The 22914-nt window shown below is 40.9% G+C and overlaps 1 protein-coding gene across 1 annotated transcript; it reads left to right on the plus strand.

Moving 5' to 3' along the window:
• The first annotated feature begins 4247 nt into the window (after positions 1-4247).
• Positions 4248-15365, plus strand: LOC306930628 (transmembrane protein 26-like). Its single transcript, XM_079511688.1, has 6 exons — positions 4248-4501; positions 7874-7970; positions 8190-8279; positions 10543-10751; positions 11161-11237; positions 14757-15365. The coding sequence occupies exons 1-6, from the start codon at positions 4314-4316 to the stop codon at positions 15050-15052; spliced, it is 957 nt and encodes a 318-aa protein (XP_079367814.1). The 5' UTR covers positions 4248-4313; the 3' UTR covers positions 15053-15365.
• Positions 15366-22914: the final 7549 nt, after the last annotated feature.

The raw sequence follows: 22914 nt of genomic DNA on the forward strand, positions 1-22914 counted from the left end.
ATACTGTACCTCAACAGTCTTCTTTTCTCGCCCTCCTTGCCTTTCCCATTATTCTTTTCTTTTTGGCAGTAGCAGTGTCAGGTTGACAGCGGGGTAACATTTATCAGCCTACTCACCTCAGTTGTAATGTGCTGTTGAGTTATGTTCTCAGTCGCTGTGGAGTAGACCGCCACCTTCTGGACAGTGATGGTAACTACATGCAGCTGGCAAGGTGTTCTGTGGACCACACTGGTGGTGCAGGACTCCTGCATTGTTATTTCTCCTTGATTTCTCCTGGATTTGGTATCAAAGTACCAAAATTCACCAGAACACCTAAACTTACATCTACTTTAAAAGGTTTCTGGGGGTCATCCCCAAGAAATGTAATATTTAAGGGAATATAGGCCTACAGAGATGTCCACTTAAATAATGAATGGTTATTATGAAATCTCGTGGATTGTCACAGCACAATGTTGTCAGCCCTGATTTATAGTAATGTAGGAACTAGGAAAGTGAAGATTTTAGTAATGAGACTTTAGGGCTCCGTATCTAAGTATTGGACAGTATTAAGATGTTGATATTGATTTTGTATTCATCTTTAGGGCCCCAAATCACACCTTAGATAGCACGAGTGTCTATTTCAAACACAAATAGTTTTTTGACTGGAGAGTCATATTTTGACAGCTGCAACTGCCTGTCATAATTTCACTCCCTATCTAAGTATTGGACAGTATTAGGATTATGATATTCATTTTGTATTCATCCTTAGTACCCCAAATCACACCTTAGATAGCACGAGTGTCTATTTCAAACACAAAGCATTTTTTTGATCGGCAGTAACTGCCTGTCATAATTTCACCCCCCTCTGTATGTAAGAGGGCAGCTTTCGAATGCTGCTCTCATGGCAGCTTAAATGCTTATACACACACAACCATGTTAATTTGCTGCTCTGAGGGCAGCTTTTGAATTCTGCTTAAATGCTATTTACACACTAATACCAAACAACTCGCCCCTTTACCAACTTGCCCCGGGTGTACAGCTGGCGGAACTGCGTGGCCTGGTATTCCTAAAGTAACCTAAGTAAATTATGCTTAAATGGTTAAACCTAACCTTATTCCTAACCTTAACCTCAGTAAAACTATGCCTAAACCTAACCCTATACCTAAACTTATTTAACCCCAGTAAAACTATGCCTAACCCTAAACTTATAACCCTATAACCTTATTCTCAGTGTAGGATACAGCCATAGGCCTAAATTGTGTTTTCATGCAATTCCAATACATACTGTATACTGTTGCATCTGTCAAATATGTCCCTGGTTGTTGTCCTGTTTCCTGGAATCTAAATCACTTCCAGTCTGACCCTGAAATGAACCACGTTTAGCATTGTGCACCTAGAATGGAGCCTAGATTATACAACATCATAAAAGAATGCACTGCTCACTTCACAAGAGTGTCAGGGGCCAGGGCAGCGTAAATGTTATACATATACAACCATGAGGGCAGCTTTTGAAGACTGCTGTCAGGGCAGCTTAAATGCTATACACAGCCATGTTAATTTGCTGCTCTGAGGGCAGCTTTTGAATGCTGCTCTCAGGGTGGTGCTTTCTAGGGTATTATGTGGGGCCCTAAAGATGAATAGAAAATTAATATCAACATCTTTATACTGTCCTGAATAATTACAGTAACTAACTTACCAACAAAGTTAATTTAGCTAATGTTAGCTACTGTAGATATCAAATGTTACCATAACTATAGTCTGCTATGTTGAATCTAGCTGTTCATCTTAAATGTGCAACTTCGGAAATCATTTTCAAACTTCCAACTTTCAAGCACATTCTGCAGTCAGGGCTCAGCTAGCCTCGGAAACCCAGACGTTTTGGGCTCAGCTGCTCTGAGAGCAGAATTCAAAAGCTGCCCTCAACGAAGCTAATTAATATGGTTGTGTGTATGGTATCAAGTAGGCTACAGTCGCCCCTAAACCATCTCGCCCCTCGATTTTTCCCCGCCGAACCTCACGCAGGCTGCTCGGTACCGCGGTTCTTGTATTCTTTATTTTGTTTTACTGAGAATAAGTTTAGGGTTAGGCATAGTTTTACTGGGGTTAAGTTTCGGTATAGGGTTAGGTTTAAGCATAATTTTACTGAGGTTAAGTTTCTGGTTTAAGGACTTCAGTGTTTTGTACCATACTATTGTATGAGTACCGAACAAAGAATGTTTGCTTTCGCCATCTTTGTTGAAGAAGGCCGTTTGGTAGTCGCCTACACAGACTGTCTGTGAGTGACAGACTCACAGACACACCCATTCACTGATACTTTTGTTGTGATTTCACATTCATGCAAACTGCAGGATGGTGATAGATGATTTGAAACAAAGACAGGAAAAGTCTGTATTTTTTCTCAGGTCTGACTGACCTTTCTACAGTTTCCTCCATCCTGCACTCTGTCTGTCTGTCTGTCTGTCTGTCTGTCTGTCTGTCTGTCTGTCAGTACAGCATGCATGCCATTGGCAGAACACGAAGCATGTGTGTGTGTGTGTGTGTGTGTGTGTGTGTGTGTGTGTGTGTGTCTTTACACCTGGGAAAAACTGAATCCATTCTTTTTGGATCAAATAGTAATCTCAGCAAGGCAGATGGCTTCTTGGTTAGAGTGGGTGACAATATTATCACACGAAAAGATGAAATTTCCTACCTAGGTTCCTGGTTCCATCCTGGAGGCAAATCTTTCAGGTGATAAAATGGACACCAACGTAATCAAAAAAGTCAACCAAAGAACAAGTTTCCTATACAGGATCCCCTCACTGGTCAACAAAAACACCTTGAAGACCCTAACAGGAGCCCTCGTACAAGGTTTCTTCGACTATGCATGCACCTCTTGGTACCACAGCACCTCAAAGGCCCTTAAAACAAGGCTCCAGACTTCCCAAAACAAACTGGTCAATCTACTACTGGGCCTCATCCCCCTTGACGACAGAGTACAGAATCTTGCAATGGGTCTGGTCCACAATATTTGATACACCACCAAGATACCCATGTACCTGTCTAAATACTTCCTTAATGTCAATGAAGTCCACACCCACAACACCAAAGGGAGTTCAACAAACCATGTGCAACCCAGATTCGGCACAAACAAGGGACTAAATTAATTTCGCTCCTATACCACAAAAATGTGGAGCACCCTACCAACTGTCATAAGACGTGTGAATCCCTTGACGCCTTCAAAACCTGAATCGCCAACCCACCCCTTATCCCCCTCACTGGCTCACTGTATATGTTTTTCCCCCTTTTTACCTCCTTTATGATGATTTCCTGTTTTGGGCTATATAGAAGTGTATTACGTCTCTAAATGTTATGATGAATTGAAAACGGTGGACCCTCTTGTAAACAAGTGTAATGCTGTATGGTGTTGTCCACTCAGTTAACATTGTTTGTATTGAGTTGTGCTTGAAATGTACTGTAATTCTGCAAACTGTTAATAAATACTTCATCAATCAATCAATCAATCAATCAATCAATCAATCAATCAATCAATCAATCAATCAATCAGTGTGTGTGTGTGTGTGTGTGTGTGTGTGTGTGTGTGTGTGTGTGTGTGTGTGTGTGTGTGTGTGTGTGTGTGTGTGTGTGTGTGTGTGTGTGTGTGTGGTGTACATATTTTATTTTTGAAAAAGGTGATAGCAGAACATGTAATGTTAGTTAGACCAGAGCCATAGAGTAAGAAGTCACGTGGTTCATGTACTCGCACGAGCCATAGACTCCAATGCATTGAATGGGGACAACCGTAAACTTCCGGTTGTCCCCATTCAATAGAAGTCTATGTAGAAGAGCCTCTGGCCCTTAAAGCTCCAAGAGTGTCTGGAGACTACCCTCATGCTGCATGATCTGATAGGCTTATCGACATAACCGTTTATGTTAGCATTACGCCAGTGCAATGCTGCCCTCTTCTGTACATTACTAAAACTGCTCTCTTTTCAATGACAGCATCGTGATATCAGTCATTCATAATCATGAATCATATCCGAATTGTAATTGGAGCGTGGAATAAAGAAACGTTTCTCTGTTGTGTGTTTCACAGTGACGCCCGAGGCTGTGAGGCATAACAAGGGCATGCATTGAGGTCTGAATTGTGCAATTCACTATTGTAAGCAATTCAATTGTAGCCTACAACAAATTCATCAGTCGCTTAAGAGGCGGAGTCAAAACTTTGGGGACTTTGTTCGAAAACGTAAAGTTCATTGTCGCTGGAATTTGAAACTCCTGGAGTAACGGGACGAGAGCGACCCGCAGCTGTCGTGTGTATAGCGGCATACAATAATAATATCAACCTGCAAGACAACATGGTGTTTAAGTTTGTATGTGCAGTTATTACAAGGGCACTTTTTATCCTCATCTCATTGATTGGGGTCTGGAGAGTGACATGGGTGAAGAAAGACAACACTTACTGGTTTCTTACATTCCTATTCCTGCCACTTGTTGGTGAGATGATCATCACAATGAAGAGACGTAAAGGAAAAGATTATAAATGGTAAGATATATATTTATATACATAACATGTATTGGTGTGTCTTGGACAGTAGCCTACACGTTTAACCGTGTCCCCCTCTGCCTCGCATACATTTTAAAAACCTTAAAGTGTGTGTTTTTAATTTCACAATCTGAATACTTTTAATACAAGGTTTTAAAATATAATAAATATTGTCACAGTCTCCCTGACTGCACCCCTCCCCCTTTCATAGAAAGACACAGTAGTAGCCTGGAATACGAGACGTGTATCCTGTCCACCCATTGTTACCTACAGCATGAGGATGGGGTGGTTCCTTTCTCTTATCATAGGAACCCATCTGACCCCTTTCCTCCATGTATTAATTTAAACAAAAACTTTTATGTAGGATATTGTCACAAGTCACAACTCATTTATCCTTGTGCAAAAAGCTTAAATTCACTTCTTCTACAGATTTAAGCCTTGTTTTGCTTGTTCAGCTCGCATAAAACTGGTCACCATGGTCTCTTTCTGTCCCAATTGGATTACGGTGATACCATTTATTGGTTTGCCTGCTCCTCCACCTTGGCCAAATTCAAATTGGATCCCCTGTACCATGCTGCACTGCACTGAGATTCACAACTAACTCACCTTTCAGAACACATCACTGCACGTTGTATGCTGCAGTCGGTTGGTTCTCATTGACATCTCGCAGGCTGCAACATTGGTATATTTTCATTTATAAAGTAATTCTTGGTGATCTGTCGTCTTACATTTCCTCCAAATTCGACTTGGTCCAAAATGGTCTAAACCTCAGGTCAAATGCTTGGCTACGGTGTGTAGTACCAAGCATTCAAATCAGAGGGGGTAAAAAAATGTCTGGCCTTCTTTGGCCCTTATTGGTCATGGAACGACCTATACAGTCCAGACTAAAATTGGCTTTGAAAGTTCCCTTGAGAAGTTTCAAAAGGATCATCTTCGATGTAGCCTACAGTCCAACACCTGCACATGTTTGGATATGTACTAGCCCATACATGGGCAACTGGCGGCCCGCGGGCCACATGCGGCCCCCACCTTCACTTAATGTGGCCCTCAGGTATACTGATATAATATTGGTTTCAGCTGTTACAATTCCACAACATGCAAACATGACCCGCTTTAATTACTTACTGTCTAAATTAGCTCATTGCTCAACACAAGTGTAATTAAAGGCATTTGAAATTATATAAAAATGTAAATTTTCAGGATTTCAATTCGAATATAGCAAAAAATAGCCGATCTACAAGCTCAAAACGCGTCGCGCTGCGACGCGTTTTGAGCTTGTAGATCGGCTATTTTTGCTACGACAGTAATATATGGCCCTAGCGAGTGAGTATGGAAATATAATGGCCCTCTCTATCGTCAAAGTTGCCCACCCCTGTACTAGCCTATGTTCATGCCTTGTATTTATTTCATAGGTACTTTGAGGTGTATCATTGGTGTTTTATTTGCTGTTCCAAAATGTGACATTACGATGTAGTATTGAAGTGTAATTTTATTTCTGCCTCTTGGCCAGTTCCCACTTGTAAAAGAGACGCAGTCTCAATGTGTTTTACTGGTTAAATAAAGGTTAAAAATAGATTTTATGGACAATTGATCGCCTTTTCTAAAAAGCAGTTTCAATACTTTATATGATTTTGATTTTGCCTTGTGGTTGTTTTACTGTAGGCCTAATTGCAAGAGAGGCCTAATATGAAAATGTAAATGTGGCGGAAAGGAAATAAATGCTTGTCAGATAATTTAAAGAATAAGGCTATTCATGGAAAATTTGCAAAAAGTGAACCTTAAAGTTAGGGGAACAGCTTTTTCCATACTCCATTCCACTTGACTAAGTTTTATCCTCCAGATGTGGTTCACACTGTTTGTTGCATAATTTCCCCCACCAAATTAGATATAAACTAGAAAAAGTTCCCTTCTGGGCACAGGTCTCCACCAGGAGGATAGGACTGTGTGAGATGTTTGGCAAAATGTTTAGGAGTAATATAAACATGTTTGTTTTTTGCAACAGTTTTCTTCATTTTGTTGAGGAACACAAATCAACCTGTTGGTGGCGCTATAACAGGCCAATGTGAAAAGGGTGGGATATATTCCTCAGCCTAGTAAGAAAATGTGTGAAAGATTTCACGTAAATTGCATGCTGCGTTCATGATTTGAGGCTTTTGTTCAAAACGGGGCAATCTTGCAAACTGTGAAAGCCAATTATAGCCAATTATGATGGAATATGATATATCGGACAGATCCGACTTGAGCACATGACCATAGAGATACTGTGTAACGATTTGTGAGATTTTTGGACAGAATCTGGAGGAGTAATATCAAAAAATGTGTTTTACAAAAGTCGGCCTCCTGGTGGCGCTATAAAAGGCAGATGCGGAAAATGCAGGTCAAAGGTTTGTCCTTGGCCTCTAGGGAGTGTGCATGCAACGTTTCACGCAGATCGGTGCAGTTTTAGGTAACAAATGTGAAAAGCTGCCTCATGGTGGTGCTATAACAGGCCGTTCTGGAAAATGTGGGGCAGAGGTTCATCGTTGGCATCCAGGGAGTGTGTGTGCAAAGTTTGGCATCGACCGGGTTAACGGTGCCGGAGATTAGCTGGTAACGGACGGACGGAAGGAAGGACGGACGGACGGACGGACACACACACACACACACACACGGACGGAGTGCAAAACATACTCTCTCCCCATGCCTTCGGCCTGGTGGAGACAATGACTGTGTCACTCATGTGACAGTGACAATGAGCGTCAAACAGGATTTTGATATTCCATATGCCTACATATCTGCTTGTAATTGGCTTTAAAAATTGTTTCTTGAAAAAAATGGCATGAACGCAACAATCATCCCAAATTGCATGTTGAAGGTCCTCTAGAGCTCCAAAAGTAGATTACTGTCACTTCTGGTCATACACTTCATACACACCTGCAAATGAAAAAGGTTTCCCTATACCTTACATACTAAGGCTATTTCCCCATTTTTCCTTGTGTCCTGACAGCTGCAACCCACGACATACACAACCCCGGCTAGGCAACCCAGCCTGGTGGAGATATGCGCTCTGAGTAGCACCCTAGTTTAGTTATATGTTAATGACTTAAAATAAGAAGTTCGGAAAAGCTTAATGTACGGACTAGTAATGGACTATGGTATTGGGTATCAGGTCAGGAGTGGACAAAGTTGGTAGTTGTATACTGCATTGACAGGCAACGCATCTGAAAATGTATTTTCTGTTTATTAAAGAGCTGGAGAGATGGGGAGAAATCTAGGTGTCTAAATTAACCCTGAGGTTTAATTTCTAGAACTATTTACCATTCTCTGTGTATCATGTTTTTTTTCCCCTGGAAGTTCCCAGTTATTAAAGTCTTCCAGTTGATTGTCTTCCAGGTTTTCTCCAGCAATCCTCCTGTTTCTAATAAGTATCATACCTTCCATCTGGATTCTGGAGCTCAACCACCAGGAAAATAAAACCAGCGACCCTCAGGTACATCACAAAAATGGAAGAACATATAATTAGTAATTACTAAATATAGCTCTAAATCACTTAACGCAGCTATGAGAGATAGGGCAGGTAATGTGTACCACTTGACTAGGTATAAGTAGAACTAATATTTTTAACAATTGCATATCATTAATTTGTTCATTAACTGGACAGTTCTTGTCAAACCACAAAGCTCTGAATAACACCATCTTGTCATTTCAGTGTAGGAAACTGGACTCTTGGGAGAATGTTCGAGGAGTGATTACTCTGAATAGGACAGTACAGAACATCACCTACAGCGACTATCTGAAGGTAAGGTGGACTCACAGACGGACTATTTCAGCCTATGCCTCCCACTCTTAGCTCCCACTCCTGAACACAGTTATGCATTGAAAGACAGCCGAGATGCATTAATGAGTTGTTTCCTACCAATACATAATGCCAAACTACCCAGTATACCCACTTCATGTTTTTAAAGATAATGCTTCTCCCCTTTTCTCCCAAAAGAGAGGGAACAACACAAAAACACAATGACACATGCTGTTAGTGTTACACAAGTTCTTAAGAAACAGCTTATTACTGTAAATGAATGCTTACGTGTCCATCTGGTTCCATTTTTAGACTCTGATGATTTTATTGTGTGTCGTAGAAAGGGTTGTTGTTTCCTTTATAAATGATCTCACATTCTAAATTTAGAAAATGCAGTCAAGGCAAGAGCAATCTACTAACTATAGGGAAAGGAAAGGGAGTATTCTCTAGTCTAGTCTAGTTCCCCGGAGAGGGGAACTTGAGAATAGCCTATACCAGACAACCAGCACGTCCAGCAGACAGGGGAAGTGCCTCACTGTCTCAGGGACACATATAATGTGAAAGCCAAGGGTCAAACTGGCGACCATCTGATGGTCTCTCTACCCACTACTACAGTACAGAAGATTGCACGTTGCCTTGCTTAGCCAGCCTCTGTTTCACTGTCAGATCTTGTATTAACTATAGGGTCCATATGTCAAGAACAATGACATAAGCCTCAAGGCACAATACAAAAATGGTATCATGGGAGGAGTGCCTTACTATATGTAGAATCTGCATTGTAGACCACAGCAATGGTAATGGTGCAGGATGTAGAGCGCATGTCTTTCAACCAGAAGGTCACGGTTCGATCCCTGGCCCCTCCTGGCTTTGTATCAAAATGTCCAAGAGCAAGACACTCCCAACGGGCAAGTGGACGCCTTGCATGGTACAATTTAGGCATTTAGCAGACGCTCTTAATCCAGAGCGATTTACATTAAGCAAGAAAAAAAGAAGAAAAAAAAGCATGGGAATACATCACATATATAAAAAACATTTATCATGAAACATGAGTAAGCTAAGAACGTAACAGTGGAATATCTATATCATGAAACTATACATATAAACTATACATATATACACTATACTATGCTATACATATGTACTATCAAGTGCTATGACTACATACAATGCAATTATAGTGCTGTCTACATGACATGCTATAAGTCTGTATCAAATGCTATCTAAGTCTAAAAAAGTGCTATCTAAGGGGGTAGGGTAAGTGCTATGGGCCATGATGGAGTCTGAAAAGGTGGGTTTTCAGACTACCGCGGAAGATTGGGAGTGATGCTGCAGTTCTGATTGCAACGGGAAGTGCATTCCACAGTTTTGGAGCCAGAAGGTCCCGGCGTTTTTAGTGAGGGTACTTCCAGCTTCCCTGCGTTGGCTGATCTGAGTGCGCGGGAGGGTTTGTAGGGTTCAATCATGCTTGCAAGATATGGGGGAGCCATACCTTTGGTTGCTTTGAATGCCAGCATCAGAGTTTTGTATTCTGTGCGGGCAGCGACCGGGAGCCAGTGCAGGGAGCGGAGCAGGGGGGAGACATGTGAGAATTTTGTCTGGTTGTAGACCAAGCGAGCTGCGGCATTTTGGATCAGTTGGAGAGGCATAATCAAAATGTTTAAAAAAGGACATTTGATCTGGAGACAGTCATTACATACATGTATGTACAGTACATACATTACTCTGTCTTGGTTCTAGATCTGGTCTTAGAACAGAAAGAGACACCTTGAGGACCTGATGCTTTAAGTGCACAGTAAGGAGGGAGTTACAATAGTCAAGTTTTGACAAGACTGTTGTCTGGATTAGGAGCTGGGCTGATTCCTGGGTGAGGAACGGTTTAATTCGTCGTATGGTATAGAGTGTGAACCTACAGGATCGGGTGACAGCTGTGATGTGAGTTTTGAACGAGAGCTGACTGTCCAGGACAACACCAAGGTTCCTGGCTGTTGGGACAGACGTTACCAGGACGTTGTCTACGGAAATAGTTAGCTCCCGCATAGGGCAGGACTTTGCTGGGAAGAAGAGAAACTCAGTCTTGTCTGGGTTCAGCTTGAGGTGGTTGGAGGACATCCACTGTGAGATGTCAGCCAGACATGCAGTGATGCACTCTTCCACCTGAGTGGCATCCATGTGTGAATGTACTGTAATACACATGGTAAAGCAGGTATTTTTTAGTCTTTTTTTTAACCCCTGCCCTTAATTTTCTTTGTCCTTGTCTCTCCTCTAGAATATTGACCAGGCGTTATCGACAGTCTGCCCCAATGACTGGATCCTGATTCTCCATCAGATCCTGCTCATCCTTCTCATTGTGGGGAAGTGGCTCCTCCCCATCGGGGGAGGAGTCACACGGGATCAGTTGTCTCAACTCCTCCTCATTTTCGTTGGCACAGCAGCGGACATCCTGGAGTTCACCAGCGAGACGCTATTAGATGTCAAGTGGGTAGCCGTTAATGCCACTTGATTTCAGATTTATTTTGTATCTTTTTGCAAAACACGCACGCACAGTTGCACGCACGCACACACGCACGCACTCACGCACGAATGCACACACACACACACACACACACACACACACACACACACACACACACACACACACACACACACACACACACACACACACACACACACACACACACACACACACACACACACACACACACACACACAGTTTTGTAGATCATGTTATATGCTTTAGTTAGTATCTTCCCAGTTACTACCCTTGAAACTGTTCTGGCATAATATCACCCCAGTGTCTTCCATTTAAATTAGTCTCAACCTGTTAAACTTTATTGAAAACCGCAGAACTGAATGTTTCTGTACTTTCCACATGTTTTGTTTCTAGAGACAGCCCTCAGCTGGTGTACATCATCTTAGCAGTATGGACCTGGAGCATGTTACAGTTCCCTCTACAGCTGGCCGGTAAGTGTGTGTGTGTGTTTGTGTGTGTGTGTGCGTGTGCGTGTGCTGTTAAGTCCTTAACATTAAGCATCAGGGTTACTTAAGCCGTTATAGCCTTGTGTTATTGTATGTAACTTTAGCCAATCTGGGACAGTCCAAACAAGCTAAAACATGTTTAGAACTTGGCGAAAAACATTAGAAAAAGTCAGCACACCCCTTCCAGTCCTCTGCATAAACAATGGAAAACAGCTGAGCTGATATCGCTTTTCTTTCTATCTCCAACTTTGCTGAATTATTCATCCAAATGTATTCATATGTTTTCACTTCTTGAGCCTCAAGGAAAACCACAATGACCTCACCAAAGAAGGCTTCAAAGAAGGGTTCTTTCTTATATTCGGTTTAAAATGCCGATTTATCACACCCTCAACATACTCGAAACGCTGACACAGTCTTTTAGACACCGTTCAGTGGTTGAGTTTCATCTGTCAGCTATGTAAAGAGATTATAGGGCCTGCAGCCTCTCTATTCTCACTGCTTGGTTGTTGGGGGAATGCTGTTGTCAGGCAAGAGACAGGCACACAGAGACGACCTCCTGAAATCTATTATACCCGAGATAGTGAGACTCCCTCCCTGCTGCTGCAGTGTTGGGAACACAGAATATGTCACAAAACAAGTTTTGAGGTTTCACAATGTATGCATTTGCTCTGGTTCCACAAATTCCACTTAAAAGAAGACAATGAGGAAGAACAAGTTAATGAGCAAGATGATAATGATGTGATGATTATAATGAAGAAAGAGGGAAAGGAAAGGAAAGAAAGAAAGAAAGAAAGAAAGAAAGAAAGAAAGAACATTTAAATAAAAGAACAATCAAATAAAGAACAGTCCTAGCTGTGGAGCTTTAACATTAGATTTGGAGCAGGAACTTATTGCTGGAGGAAAAAAACAATGACAATTGCTTGAAATATAAACCTTAAGCAGAAATAGAGCGTAAACTAGAAAAAGTGCCCTTCTGGGCACAGGTCTCCACCAGGAGGATATGACTGTGTGAGATGTTTGGCAAAATGTTTAGGAGTAATATAAACATGTTTTTTTGTTTGTTAGTTTTTTGCAACAATTATCTTCATTTTGTTGAGGAAATGCAGCATTGTATGGCAATTGGATGATTTGAGGCATTGTGTTCCAAAAATGTGTTTTGCAAAAATCAACCTGTTGGTGGCGCTATAACAGGCCAATGTGAAAAGGGTGGGATATATTCCTCAGCCTAGTAAGAGAATGTGTGAAAGATTTCAAGGAAATTGCATGCTGCGTTCATGATTTGAGGCTTTTGTTCAAAACGGGGCAATCTTGCAAACTGTGAAAGCCAATTATAGCCAATTAGGATGGAATATGAAATATCGGACAGATCCGACTTGAGCACATGACCATAGAGATACTGTGTAACGATTTGTGAGATTTTTGGACAGAATCTGGAGGAGTAATATCAAAAAATGTGTTTTACAAAAGTCGGCCTCCTGGTGGCGCTATAAAAGGCAGATGCGGAAAATGCAGGTCAAAGGTTTGTCCTTGGCCTCTAGGGAGTGTGCATGCAACGTTTCACGCAGATCGGTGCAGTTTTAGGTAAGAAATGTGAAAAGCTGCCTCATGGTGGCGCTATAACAGGCCGTTCTGGAACATGTGGGGCAGAGGTTCATCGTTGGCATCCAGGGAGTGTGTGTGCAAAGTTTGGCATCGACCGGGTTAACGGTGCCGGAGATTAGCTGGTAACGGACGGACGGAAGGAAGGACGGACGGACGGACACACACACACACACACGGACGGAGTGCAAAACATACTCTCTCCCCATGCCTTCGGCCTGGTGGAGACAATGATAATAGAGATGAATAATGATAAGCACATACATATGGACCATTAAAATCAGAATGCATTTAGAGCACTTAGCTAAAATGCTTATGCTTCTACAAATTAACCCACTTTGTTCTTAATTATCTCCAGTCTCCACCAGGCCAAAGGCTGTGGATGGAGATTGTTCTCACCCCTGTCTATCTGTCTGTGAATCCAGAGCAAATCTCACTGGAGTGATCAACGACAAACCTTTTGGTCATTCTGCCAGCAGGCCAAGGAACCACTCCCGCATATTTTTCTAATCAGCCATTGACAACCATTTTATATTTCTGTGAAATAAACACCTCAGACCCATGTCACAGAGGCTATGGACTGGAATTAGTGAAATGGCTCCAGATGTCTATGGGCTCCATAGTTCTAGCAAAATTTGGTCAACCAGTTTTACAATGAAAACAACAAACCGCACACAGACAGACCACAGGCAACTATGAGCGCACAGGCATGTAAACACACCCCTTAGTCTCTCGAGACATTTTATTAACACTGAGGATTTACAGTGTAGTATGCATACTTTTATGAGTGCGTGCGTGCGTCTGTGTGTCTGTGTGTCTCCCCCCTTCTCCGCTCCCTCCATTGGCTCCCGGTCGCTGCCCGCACAGAATACAAAACTCTGATGCTGGCATTCAAAGCAACCAAAGGCATGGCTCCCCCATATCTCACAAGTATGATCGTACCCTACAAACCCTCCCGCGCACTCAGATCAGCCAACGCAGGGAAGCTGGAGGTACCTTCACTAAAAACGCCGGGACAACGCTCCACACGTCCCAAACTCTTCTCCCTTCTGGCTCCAAAACTATGGAATGCACTTCCCATCACAGTCAGAACTGCAGCCTCACTCCCAATCTTCCGCCGTAGTCTGAAAACCCACCTCTTCAGACTCCACCATGGCCCGTAGCACTTGCCCTAGCCTAGCCCCTTAGATAGCACATTATGTAGACTTAGATAGTATTTTAAACCGACTTATAGCTTGTTACGTAGACAGCTCTAGAATTGCACTTTATGTAGTCATAGCACTTTATAGTACACATGTATAATATATTATATAGTATAGTATGTATAGTTTACATAGATACTCCACTGTTACGTTCTTAGTTTACGCATGATTCATGATAACTACTTTTTATGTGATGTATGCCATGCTTTTGTTATTGCTTAATGTAAATCGCTCTGGATTAAGAGCGTCTGCTAAATGCCTAAATTGTAAATTGTAAATTGTAAATGTGTGTGTGTGTGTGTGTGTGTGTGTGCGTGTGTGTGTGTGTGTGCGTGTGCGTGTGCGCGTGTGTGTGTGTGTGTGTGTGTGTGTGTGTGTGTGTGTGTGTGACATCTGACAAAATATCAGTTTTTCTGCACGTAAGGGAAGGTAGCCCTACACTTTGTGTATTAATGAAATGACAATTTACGTATTGAGTGGTTGCCATGGTTTCCTGGGGGCATGAAACCACCAACAAAGGGATGCCTGGCAGTTCAGTCAGTAGTGTATGGACCACATGCTACTTGTGTGAGTCATGAGGATGAGTATTAAGCTGACTGTTTCCCTTCTCTCTGTCATTGTACTTCAATTAAATCCTCCAATTCACAAACATGAATATCATATACTCTATAAAGTGTCATCATTCTCTCTTCCACATCTACAGTGGTGAACTCCAAGTCAGACGATGAGGGAGAGGGAGGCGTTCAGACCGTCTCAATAATGTCCAAGCACAGCACTGACATGTGGTCCGTTGTGGAGGCACTCTTCATTCAGGACGGCCCTTTCCTGGTGGTGCGACTCTGCGTCATGACCTACTTCGACGTCTTCCATCAGATGCTGCTCTTCTTTGCCATTAAGAACTTCCTGGTGGTCATCTTGAATTTGTACAGATTGACTGTTATATGCCAGGACTTCAGGGCCCCTAGTGGTAGCATTGAGGAGGGTACTGCACTTCCATAAAGAAGTTACAGAAGAGGAAGCCAAGTGGTACTGACTGAGGACTCGAGGAGGGGGGGCTTTACCATACCTCAATGGGCTTTACACAAGCACATCCAAAGTTTGAAGGCATGGCCAAATTACACTGTGAGAGTAGGAACTTTGCATAGCACTTACATGTAGTTTTCTTGGTATGACAAAATGTTTATGAACGAACTACACCATTGTGACCACCCGACAAATTACCAATTCACATTTTTCTTATATTAAGGGTTGCCAATTTTACATTTGAACTTCAAGCAGAAAATATCCCTGATGTCAATCAGTGTCATTGTGTTCAGGCCATGGTGTACCCACCATGGCCGGTTTATTGCATAGTAACTCCTTTTTTGTATCGCAAAACACATTGCAAATAAATATGTACTTCCAATATCGTATAGGTGAACCTAAGTGAAGATGTGAAAAAAACAATTCAGATTGATTCAGTTTGAAACTGTGTGCAGAATGCCGATACATGACACTAAAATCTGCTTTTCATAATACATAATGTATGAGGCCTTCTTATCCTGCATATGGAATATGGTGGATATCTATTGCATTATGAATTGGAGTTAAAGTAAAGGCAGTCAAACAGGGTCACTGAGGGGGAAGACAGAAGCGGGGTACAGCAGGAAACAAGTGTGGAAGTCCCAAGTGAATCACACAGAAACATTGTGGCATGTACAGACACTGGATGATGATCGAGCTAGTTAACAGCATAGGTAAAGCAGTGAAACCAGTTCCACATCAAGCGTTTAGCCAAGAAACCGCATCATAACAGGCTCATGCAACAGCTCTTCTCAAAATGATTTCAAACGCTTTTTTGACACAAAGTTCTGACAGGAAAGGAGGGTAAAATTGAACAGGAACAGGGGAGGACACATGAGAAGGCCCACTTGTGGTGGTTTTGACAGCAGCAAAGACGAAGAGATCAGTTTTCCTCTCTAGAGTCGTCTCGACCCACACAGGAAGGATGTTAGTTCTGTAAAAAACAATATCCTCTTGGATTAAAGAAAATACACTAGAGCAACACTGAAATGGCTGGGATTTTGTTGTAGTGAAGGCTACAGAGTATTAAAATGTTATTTTTGATATTTGATAAAGGGTAAAGCCAGCCCAAAACTATTAGCCGTACGGTATACAGTACCTCTGGATTAACATTCCGTAGTCTTTTAAAAGGATGAGCATACCAGTATGTTTGCAGCAGTGGAAAAGGTATACTCACATTTTTTTACTTGAGTAACCGTATCAATACTGCAAAGTCCGGAATTCTAGTATTGGCATCAAAATGTACATAAAATACCAAAAATAAAAGTACTCATTGTGCACTTTCCCATTTCATGTTTTCTATTAAATCAAATCGTTGGAAATTAGCAGATCTACAAGCTCAGTGATCTTGTAGATTGGCTACTTTCAAATGGCCGAAATGTATATACTGAGTATTTAATGAGTAATTGAGTAATTAAATAACGTTTTCAAATAAATGTAGGCCTACTGGAGTATAAGTACTGAGAAGAAGTATTGGAAATTGGTAATACTCAAGTAAAGTACAAATACCTCAAAATGTTCTTAAGTACAGTACTTATGTAAATGTACTTAGTTACTTTACACCACTGATGTTACATTATCAGACATCTTAAGTCTCCTTACTGCACTGTTAACCAGGGTTTTCTCCGGACTATGACCATCGAACATGCAAACATATCCAACTGAGGTGATCAGTGTGAGACATACAGTGCCGATGCAGCTGTACAAACTTTAGTGTCTCTTCAGCCATGCATGAGTTTGACCAAACCATGCGCAGCTACTGTGTTTAGTCTATTTTTGACATGTCAGTTCTTTGCACGGTGAGGTCACTCACAGTTCAGTGCCGTGGTGGCACTTTAGCTGTACTGGTCATCCCTAGGTTTTCTTTATTATTTCAATAAAGTAAATTCAGTTATGAAAGGAGCTGGCTAAACAGGGTGTAGGTCTATTGTACACATTCAGAATGTGGACGGGGGTAGCAAAAGTAATATAGTATAATAAAAACAATTAAAAAGTATTACAAATATGTTTTGATACCACGTAAAGTAATATTATTACTTAAACAAAGGTTTATGTTTTAGGACAGGTTGTAATTTGCTGCTTTCTTTTGTTTTAGCGATTTGAGCTGTTTCTGACAGGGGAGCGGGCATTCGAACAAGTGGCTATAAATAGTTTCTTTTTCTTTTTTTTCCTGTGATTTCCACTGAAAAAAATTCAAAAACAAAAAAAAGTTATTTAATTACATCTGACCACAAATGATCACGGGATCTACTGAATGTGAAGGAGGGGGTACTAGGGGGCTGCCATACTGTGTGTCATACAGTAGGCTCAATCGTCAATTTGTCACATCCTCCTTCACATTCAATATAGATCCTATGAAAAAATAAAAAAAATTGCCACTTGTTCGAATGAACACGCCCCCTGGCCCCTGTCAAAAATAGCCAAAATTGCGAAAACGAATTAAAGCAGCAACTGAAAAAAAGAAAAACACAAATCTTTTACTTTCTCTAATTACAACCTAAAACATGAACCTTGGTTGAAAAAAACAAACAAAGTCAAGAGTAACATATTACTTGCTGATTGACTTGCCCAACATTGTATGAATGTGACCCCTAAAGTAAATAAGGTTATCTGTGTGTACAGAACATTTGTAATACAATGTGTAGAAAGTGTGAGGACTCCCTCTTGTGGTGGTAGGATTCAATCATTAATCAGTGATTGAATTATAACCAATATTTTCAATTATAATCAACCATATATTCTATTCAAAGAAGCTTCTCTAGTTAGCATTACATTTGAGAATTTTTGTGTGCAATGTGCAATATTGTGACAATATCAATCACCAAAACTAGGGGTGTGTGTTTGCATGGTTAAAACTGAGTTTGAAGTTACAATGGAATTGTATAGGAAGTGGGTGTTTCTGATCAAAGGAATATAAATATCGAAATATTGAATCAAGCAACTTCAAAAAATGTCTTGTGTACACACAAAAGCCAGAGTAGATGTTAAAATGACCCCATAAGTGATATGTGAAATATCCCTTAAGCGGTTATAGGCTAGCCTATATAACCGCCTATATTTTACAAAATATGGGACAATCCACCTTGTGCAAAAACATTTGAAATATCTACAACACTCCAAAACCAGTCCTCAGAGTAAACAATATCACATTCCCTTCTAGCACTACCTTTACCGAATTATTCATGCGAATTGATTCATCTGTTTTCACTTCCTGGGCCTAAAAGAAACCCACAATGACTTCATCAAAGAAGGCAGAGGTTTGTTTCTATTTCTTGGTTTGCCAATTTATCACAAACAACTAAACCCTCAAAATGCAGGAGGGGCGCACTGCACATAAGGACGTACTCAGAACGCTGACACAGTCTTTTAGACACCATTCAGTGGTTGAGTTTCATCTGTCAGCTATGTAACGAGATTATAGGGCCTGCAGCCTCTCTCTATTCTCACTGCTTGGTTTGTTGGGGGAATGCTGTTGTCAGGCAAGAGACAGGCACACAGAGATGACCTCCTGAAATCTATTATACCCGAGAATGTGAGACTCCCTCCCTGCTGCTGCAGTGTTGGGAACACAGAATATGTCACAACACAAGTTTGAGGTTTCACAAGATGTAATGTAGGCACATGCTCTGGTTCCACAAATGCATTTACAAGGCAATGAGGAAAAAGAAGTTGATGAGCAAGATAATGATAATGTGATGATTAAAATGAAGCAAGAGAAGAGTGATGCTACACGGTGTGAGAGTGCTCTGTTTATCCTGAGGTCCGGGGGCATAATACACACACAGAGATTGTCCACTACCCAAAGCTTTGATCTTCTAAATCATCCCACCGTACAATGAAAGGCAGAACTCAGTGTTACCAATTAGCCCCACACTGGCATATATTTATTGGTTACATGGGGGCACTCCCCTAAGATGAATAAGAACAGCATTTGAATATGAGTAACATATATACGACCTGTTATTTCGCGAATCATATTCGCTCCATATCAGCTCGACGGTCGGGGCCCCTGGAAGCAGGACAGAAGGCTTGTTCTGTCATGGAGAATTCTGACGTGTCTCTACTTTCTCAGAACCTATATAGAAATCTTTCTGTCGCTCTGTGACCTTGCTTGAGCACATGCAGCTAGGGTGCCCACTCGGTTGACCACTTGGTCATGAGAAAATCAATGACCACACAACAATTAATAAGTAGACATTTAACCTGGTAATATCATGCGTTCACCAATTAGGGACTATAAATCACTGAATTAAATTGTAAGCATGATAATACGGCTGAGACATAATTTGAGGTGTTAGTCAAACATTGAATTCCAAAAGATAAAAATGAAAATTATGACAAACATTAATTAGGTCAATCATATGAATAAAAGTACATGGAGTCACTTATGAAAATCAAATCAATCATAAATCAATGCACTCACGTCAACGTACGTATTATGTATATTAAATATACACATACGTACATATCAAAATTCTTGTAGTTTCTTTACTCAGTACCAGTCATTGTTTACGTCCCAGTGGATTACAAGTGTGATTAGGAAAACCAATTTGTTATGTTGTTATATGTGAAAAAACCTGTGAAACAGGAAAAAACACCTTCATTGATCTGTTAATTTTGGGGAAAACCTTCACTATGAACCACCCCAGGTCCATACCATTTGGCCATGTTCCACTTCTGCACAATGACTGACATTCGTAAAACAATATAGGAATTTTGGGTCCCACATAACCCACACACACTATTTTTGTAACATTCCCCCATGGGGTAAAAGAAAACATGTTTATCAAAAATTGTACTCCCAGATACAGTTCCGTATTGATTCCCTTGGGGGGCAGTGTTCACTCGAAAAGTGGGATAGGCAATTGTTTTTTCTTTTAGATTTGCCCGTCATCCTGTTGGGTGTAATTGTTATGACCATCGCGAGTCACAACACGACGTATAGGCCTTGATCGGCGGCCATAGCGATCCAGATTGCAAGGGTGGGAAAAAATGGGGGGGTTTGTTCTTTCAACTAGAACAGATCTCCATGGGGGCTTTTTGTTCTAGCCTTCCAGCAAGAACAGGTCTCCTTGTTTTGAAATTGATTAGGCCCCGTTATTCACGGCAAAAGATCCCCTACTGTTGTTGATCAGGTGATTTTAAGGCTAGCCTCGTGTCACACATTCGAAACAGAGACATGATCCGTCTCTGTTCCGGGGGCAGGAGCTATAGCAAGCTCGGATGATGCAATGCTCCTCATTTCGCCGCGTCATCCCAGGTAGAAGTGGTTATGGCATGTCACTGGCCACATCAATGGTATTTTGGGAATATGGACTCCTCATGGCATAATCAATATATCTCTCTGATTACCATTCATCTGTAGTTAGGAAACAAACTCACACAAAGGTTTCCCCTCCCCCCTTCATTGACAATACATTTTTCTAAACATAATATTCTATAATTCCTGGTCTGTCTAATATTTAAATATTTGAAGTTCAACACTGGTGTAGCTGTGCGTGTTTGTTTTCATACTTACCCCTTCCATTTTGTTATATTTATTTTAACACTGTAGAGGAACCATAACAAGGTGATAACAGAAGCACACATTTCTTTTTACATGCAAGTATATTCATTCAATATGTTAGTGCATGATTATGTTAGTAAGTTAGTTATTTAGCTTGCATTCGGTTTGATTGACATACACAGAATCACAGATAAATGTAATTAGAAACAATAAAACAAATCTTCCTGTACCAGGTCAATTGACATTATTCTTGGCCCTCTTCCAAGGGTGTATACCCTTGGAGCAGATCTGTCATCCACTACATTGATTTGTTCCCCTACAACTGCACTTGGTATAACATGCATATAGGTGTCCCTCCTGGATATGACTACTGTAGTCCACTTAAGTCAAATTTGGAAAGTCTGGGTCAAATCTCGGTGTTGCATACTGACCTTGTATGTGAGTGTCGCCCGTGCTGTTACTCTGTGGAACGGTTCGTTTACACTTCATACACACACACACACATTTGGACACTGCTCCTGTGGAGAATTTATTATGGTTATATTTTGCTTAATTCTTCGTCACACCCTCCTTGGTGTTCTATCGTATCATTCTTGTATTCTCTCTCCCTCCTTCATGGCAGTGACCTCTGACATGACACATTACAAACATATTATTGACACTTAAATCTTTCAGGTCTCCCTCCTTGTCCGTGGACACCTCCTTTGGGGCAAAAATTGTTAGTTACTTTTGATTATACATTTATACGTTATCACACTTGCAGCTTGTCACACTTGACTGTAAAGGAAATAAAATGGATCAATCTGTTAGGGGGTTATTCAAAGACGTGAGCTTCCCTCATGATCTCAGTCCCTGGTGTCAACCCCAAACTTTATTGGGGAGATAATTTTTAAAAGAAATTACTATCTTCAGTACTTGATTTTGTTCACTATTTTATTGTGTTATTTTCTTGTTTCAGTTGGTATTTGTGGTTTGTATTGATATACCCTCTTATTGGTCATTTTGTAACTATTAGTTTATATGACAGCTTTATATTGATCCCGTGTTTTGTGCTTTGTTTTTATTTTAGTTTCCCCTTGAATTTATAATGAACCTTCACATGTCAATCGGCTTGAACCTCATTACCCCGCACTTTTGTAAGGCCACTTAAAATGGAACATAATTAGATTTTACATATGTATGTAGCTCCATAGAGGGAACATTTTCCGAAAATAGCAGCTCTACAAGCTCTCGCGTTAACATGGCATTATAAGTGATCAACAGTTCACTTAAATCCTTCCTTGGTTATTAAGGTTTTGACTCCAGCACCCACGCAGACACTCATATGACACTCCATGGTGTTCTTTCCTGCTGCTGCCCAAGGACAGTGGTAGAATGGTAGATAACAATGTTTCAAAACAATTGGCCAAGTAAGTAGGGCCCCTCTATTAAATATCTGCACAAAGTTATGGTTCGCAGGTCAACTACAAATGTCATTCCTACGTTCATTAATGTAATTAAAATTCAACATTTGGATTCCCCACTGCTCCAAGAACAGTATCACACAACACCATACAATAATAAGCTAGACCAGGGGTCTGCATTGTCCACAAATATAATATTTTCTTCTTTTTAAATATTTTCTTTCACGTTGTTATAATGACCAGTTTTCTGCTTCTAAGTCCACTTTATCCCGACAGCATTTAACATCACCTTATAAGTGCATCTCAGTTCTTATACCAGTGCTACTCAAACTACAGCCTGTGGGCCCCATGCTGCCCCTGCTTAATGTGTCTGTGGCCCACCCTGGTCCCCACTTAAGTCCCACTGTGTTATGTGTCACTTTGTGAACAGATTGTCTACTTAATTGAGTAAGCACTATTTATTCATCCATTTCCACTTATTGTGCATTATAATTGTTCTCTTCACTTGTTGTGAATGACCTCATTTTGTAACTTAATTGTGATTCACTGTATTGCTGGTCATGAACTGCTGTGGCTTTGTATTCTAATCTCAGAGTAATTTTTTTTTTAAATGTACTGAACCTAAACTCAAGTCTGTCTTATGTAAATAAAACACTGGTTGGCGCACTTGAAGGCACTAATGCGACAAACTTTTAGTCTTTCCAGATAATTTACTTATTACTAATTCATTAGATTGGCGAAACACTACATTGACACAAATCGTGTATTTTAATATTTCCACTTAATTATTATTTATTTTGCTAAAAGTACCCACACTCAGTTCCATAAATGTATTTCATGAAGTCCGTGTATATATCCTATATACTGTATAGGCCTTTAAAGGGTGCGGA

This window comes from Electrona antarctica, assembly GCF_951216825.1.
Source record: "Electrona antarctica genome assembly, chromosome: 10".
Classification (NCBI taxonomy): Eukaryota; Metazoa; Chordata; class Actinopteri; order Myctophiformes; family Myctophidae; genus Electrona; species Electrona antarctica.

Bases quoted from the DNA above. Each gene is read 5' to 3' on its own strand.
- LOC306930628 (XM_079511688.1), top strand. From the start codon at position 4,314: ATGGTGTTTAAGTTTGTATGTGCAGTTATTACAAGGGCACTTTTTATC. The intron at 8,280-10,542 runs GTAAGGTGGACT...TCTCTCCTCTAG, and splicing joins CCTACAGCGACTATCTGAAG to AATATTGACCAGGCGTTATC. The intron at 10,752-11,160 runs GTGGGTAGCCGT...TTTTGTTTCTAG, and splicing joins GAGACGCTATTAGATGTCAA to AGACAGCCCTCAGCTGGTGT.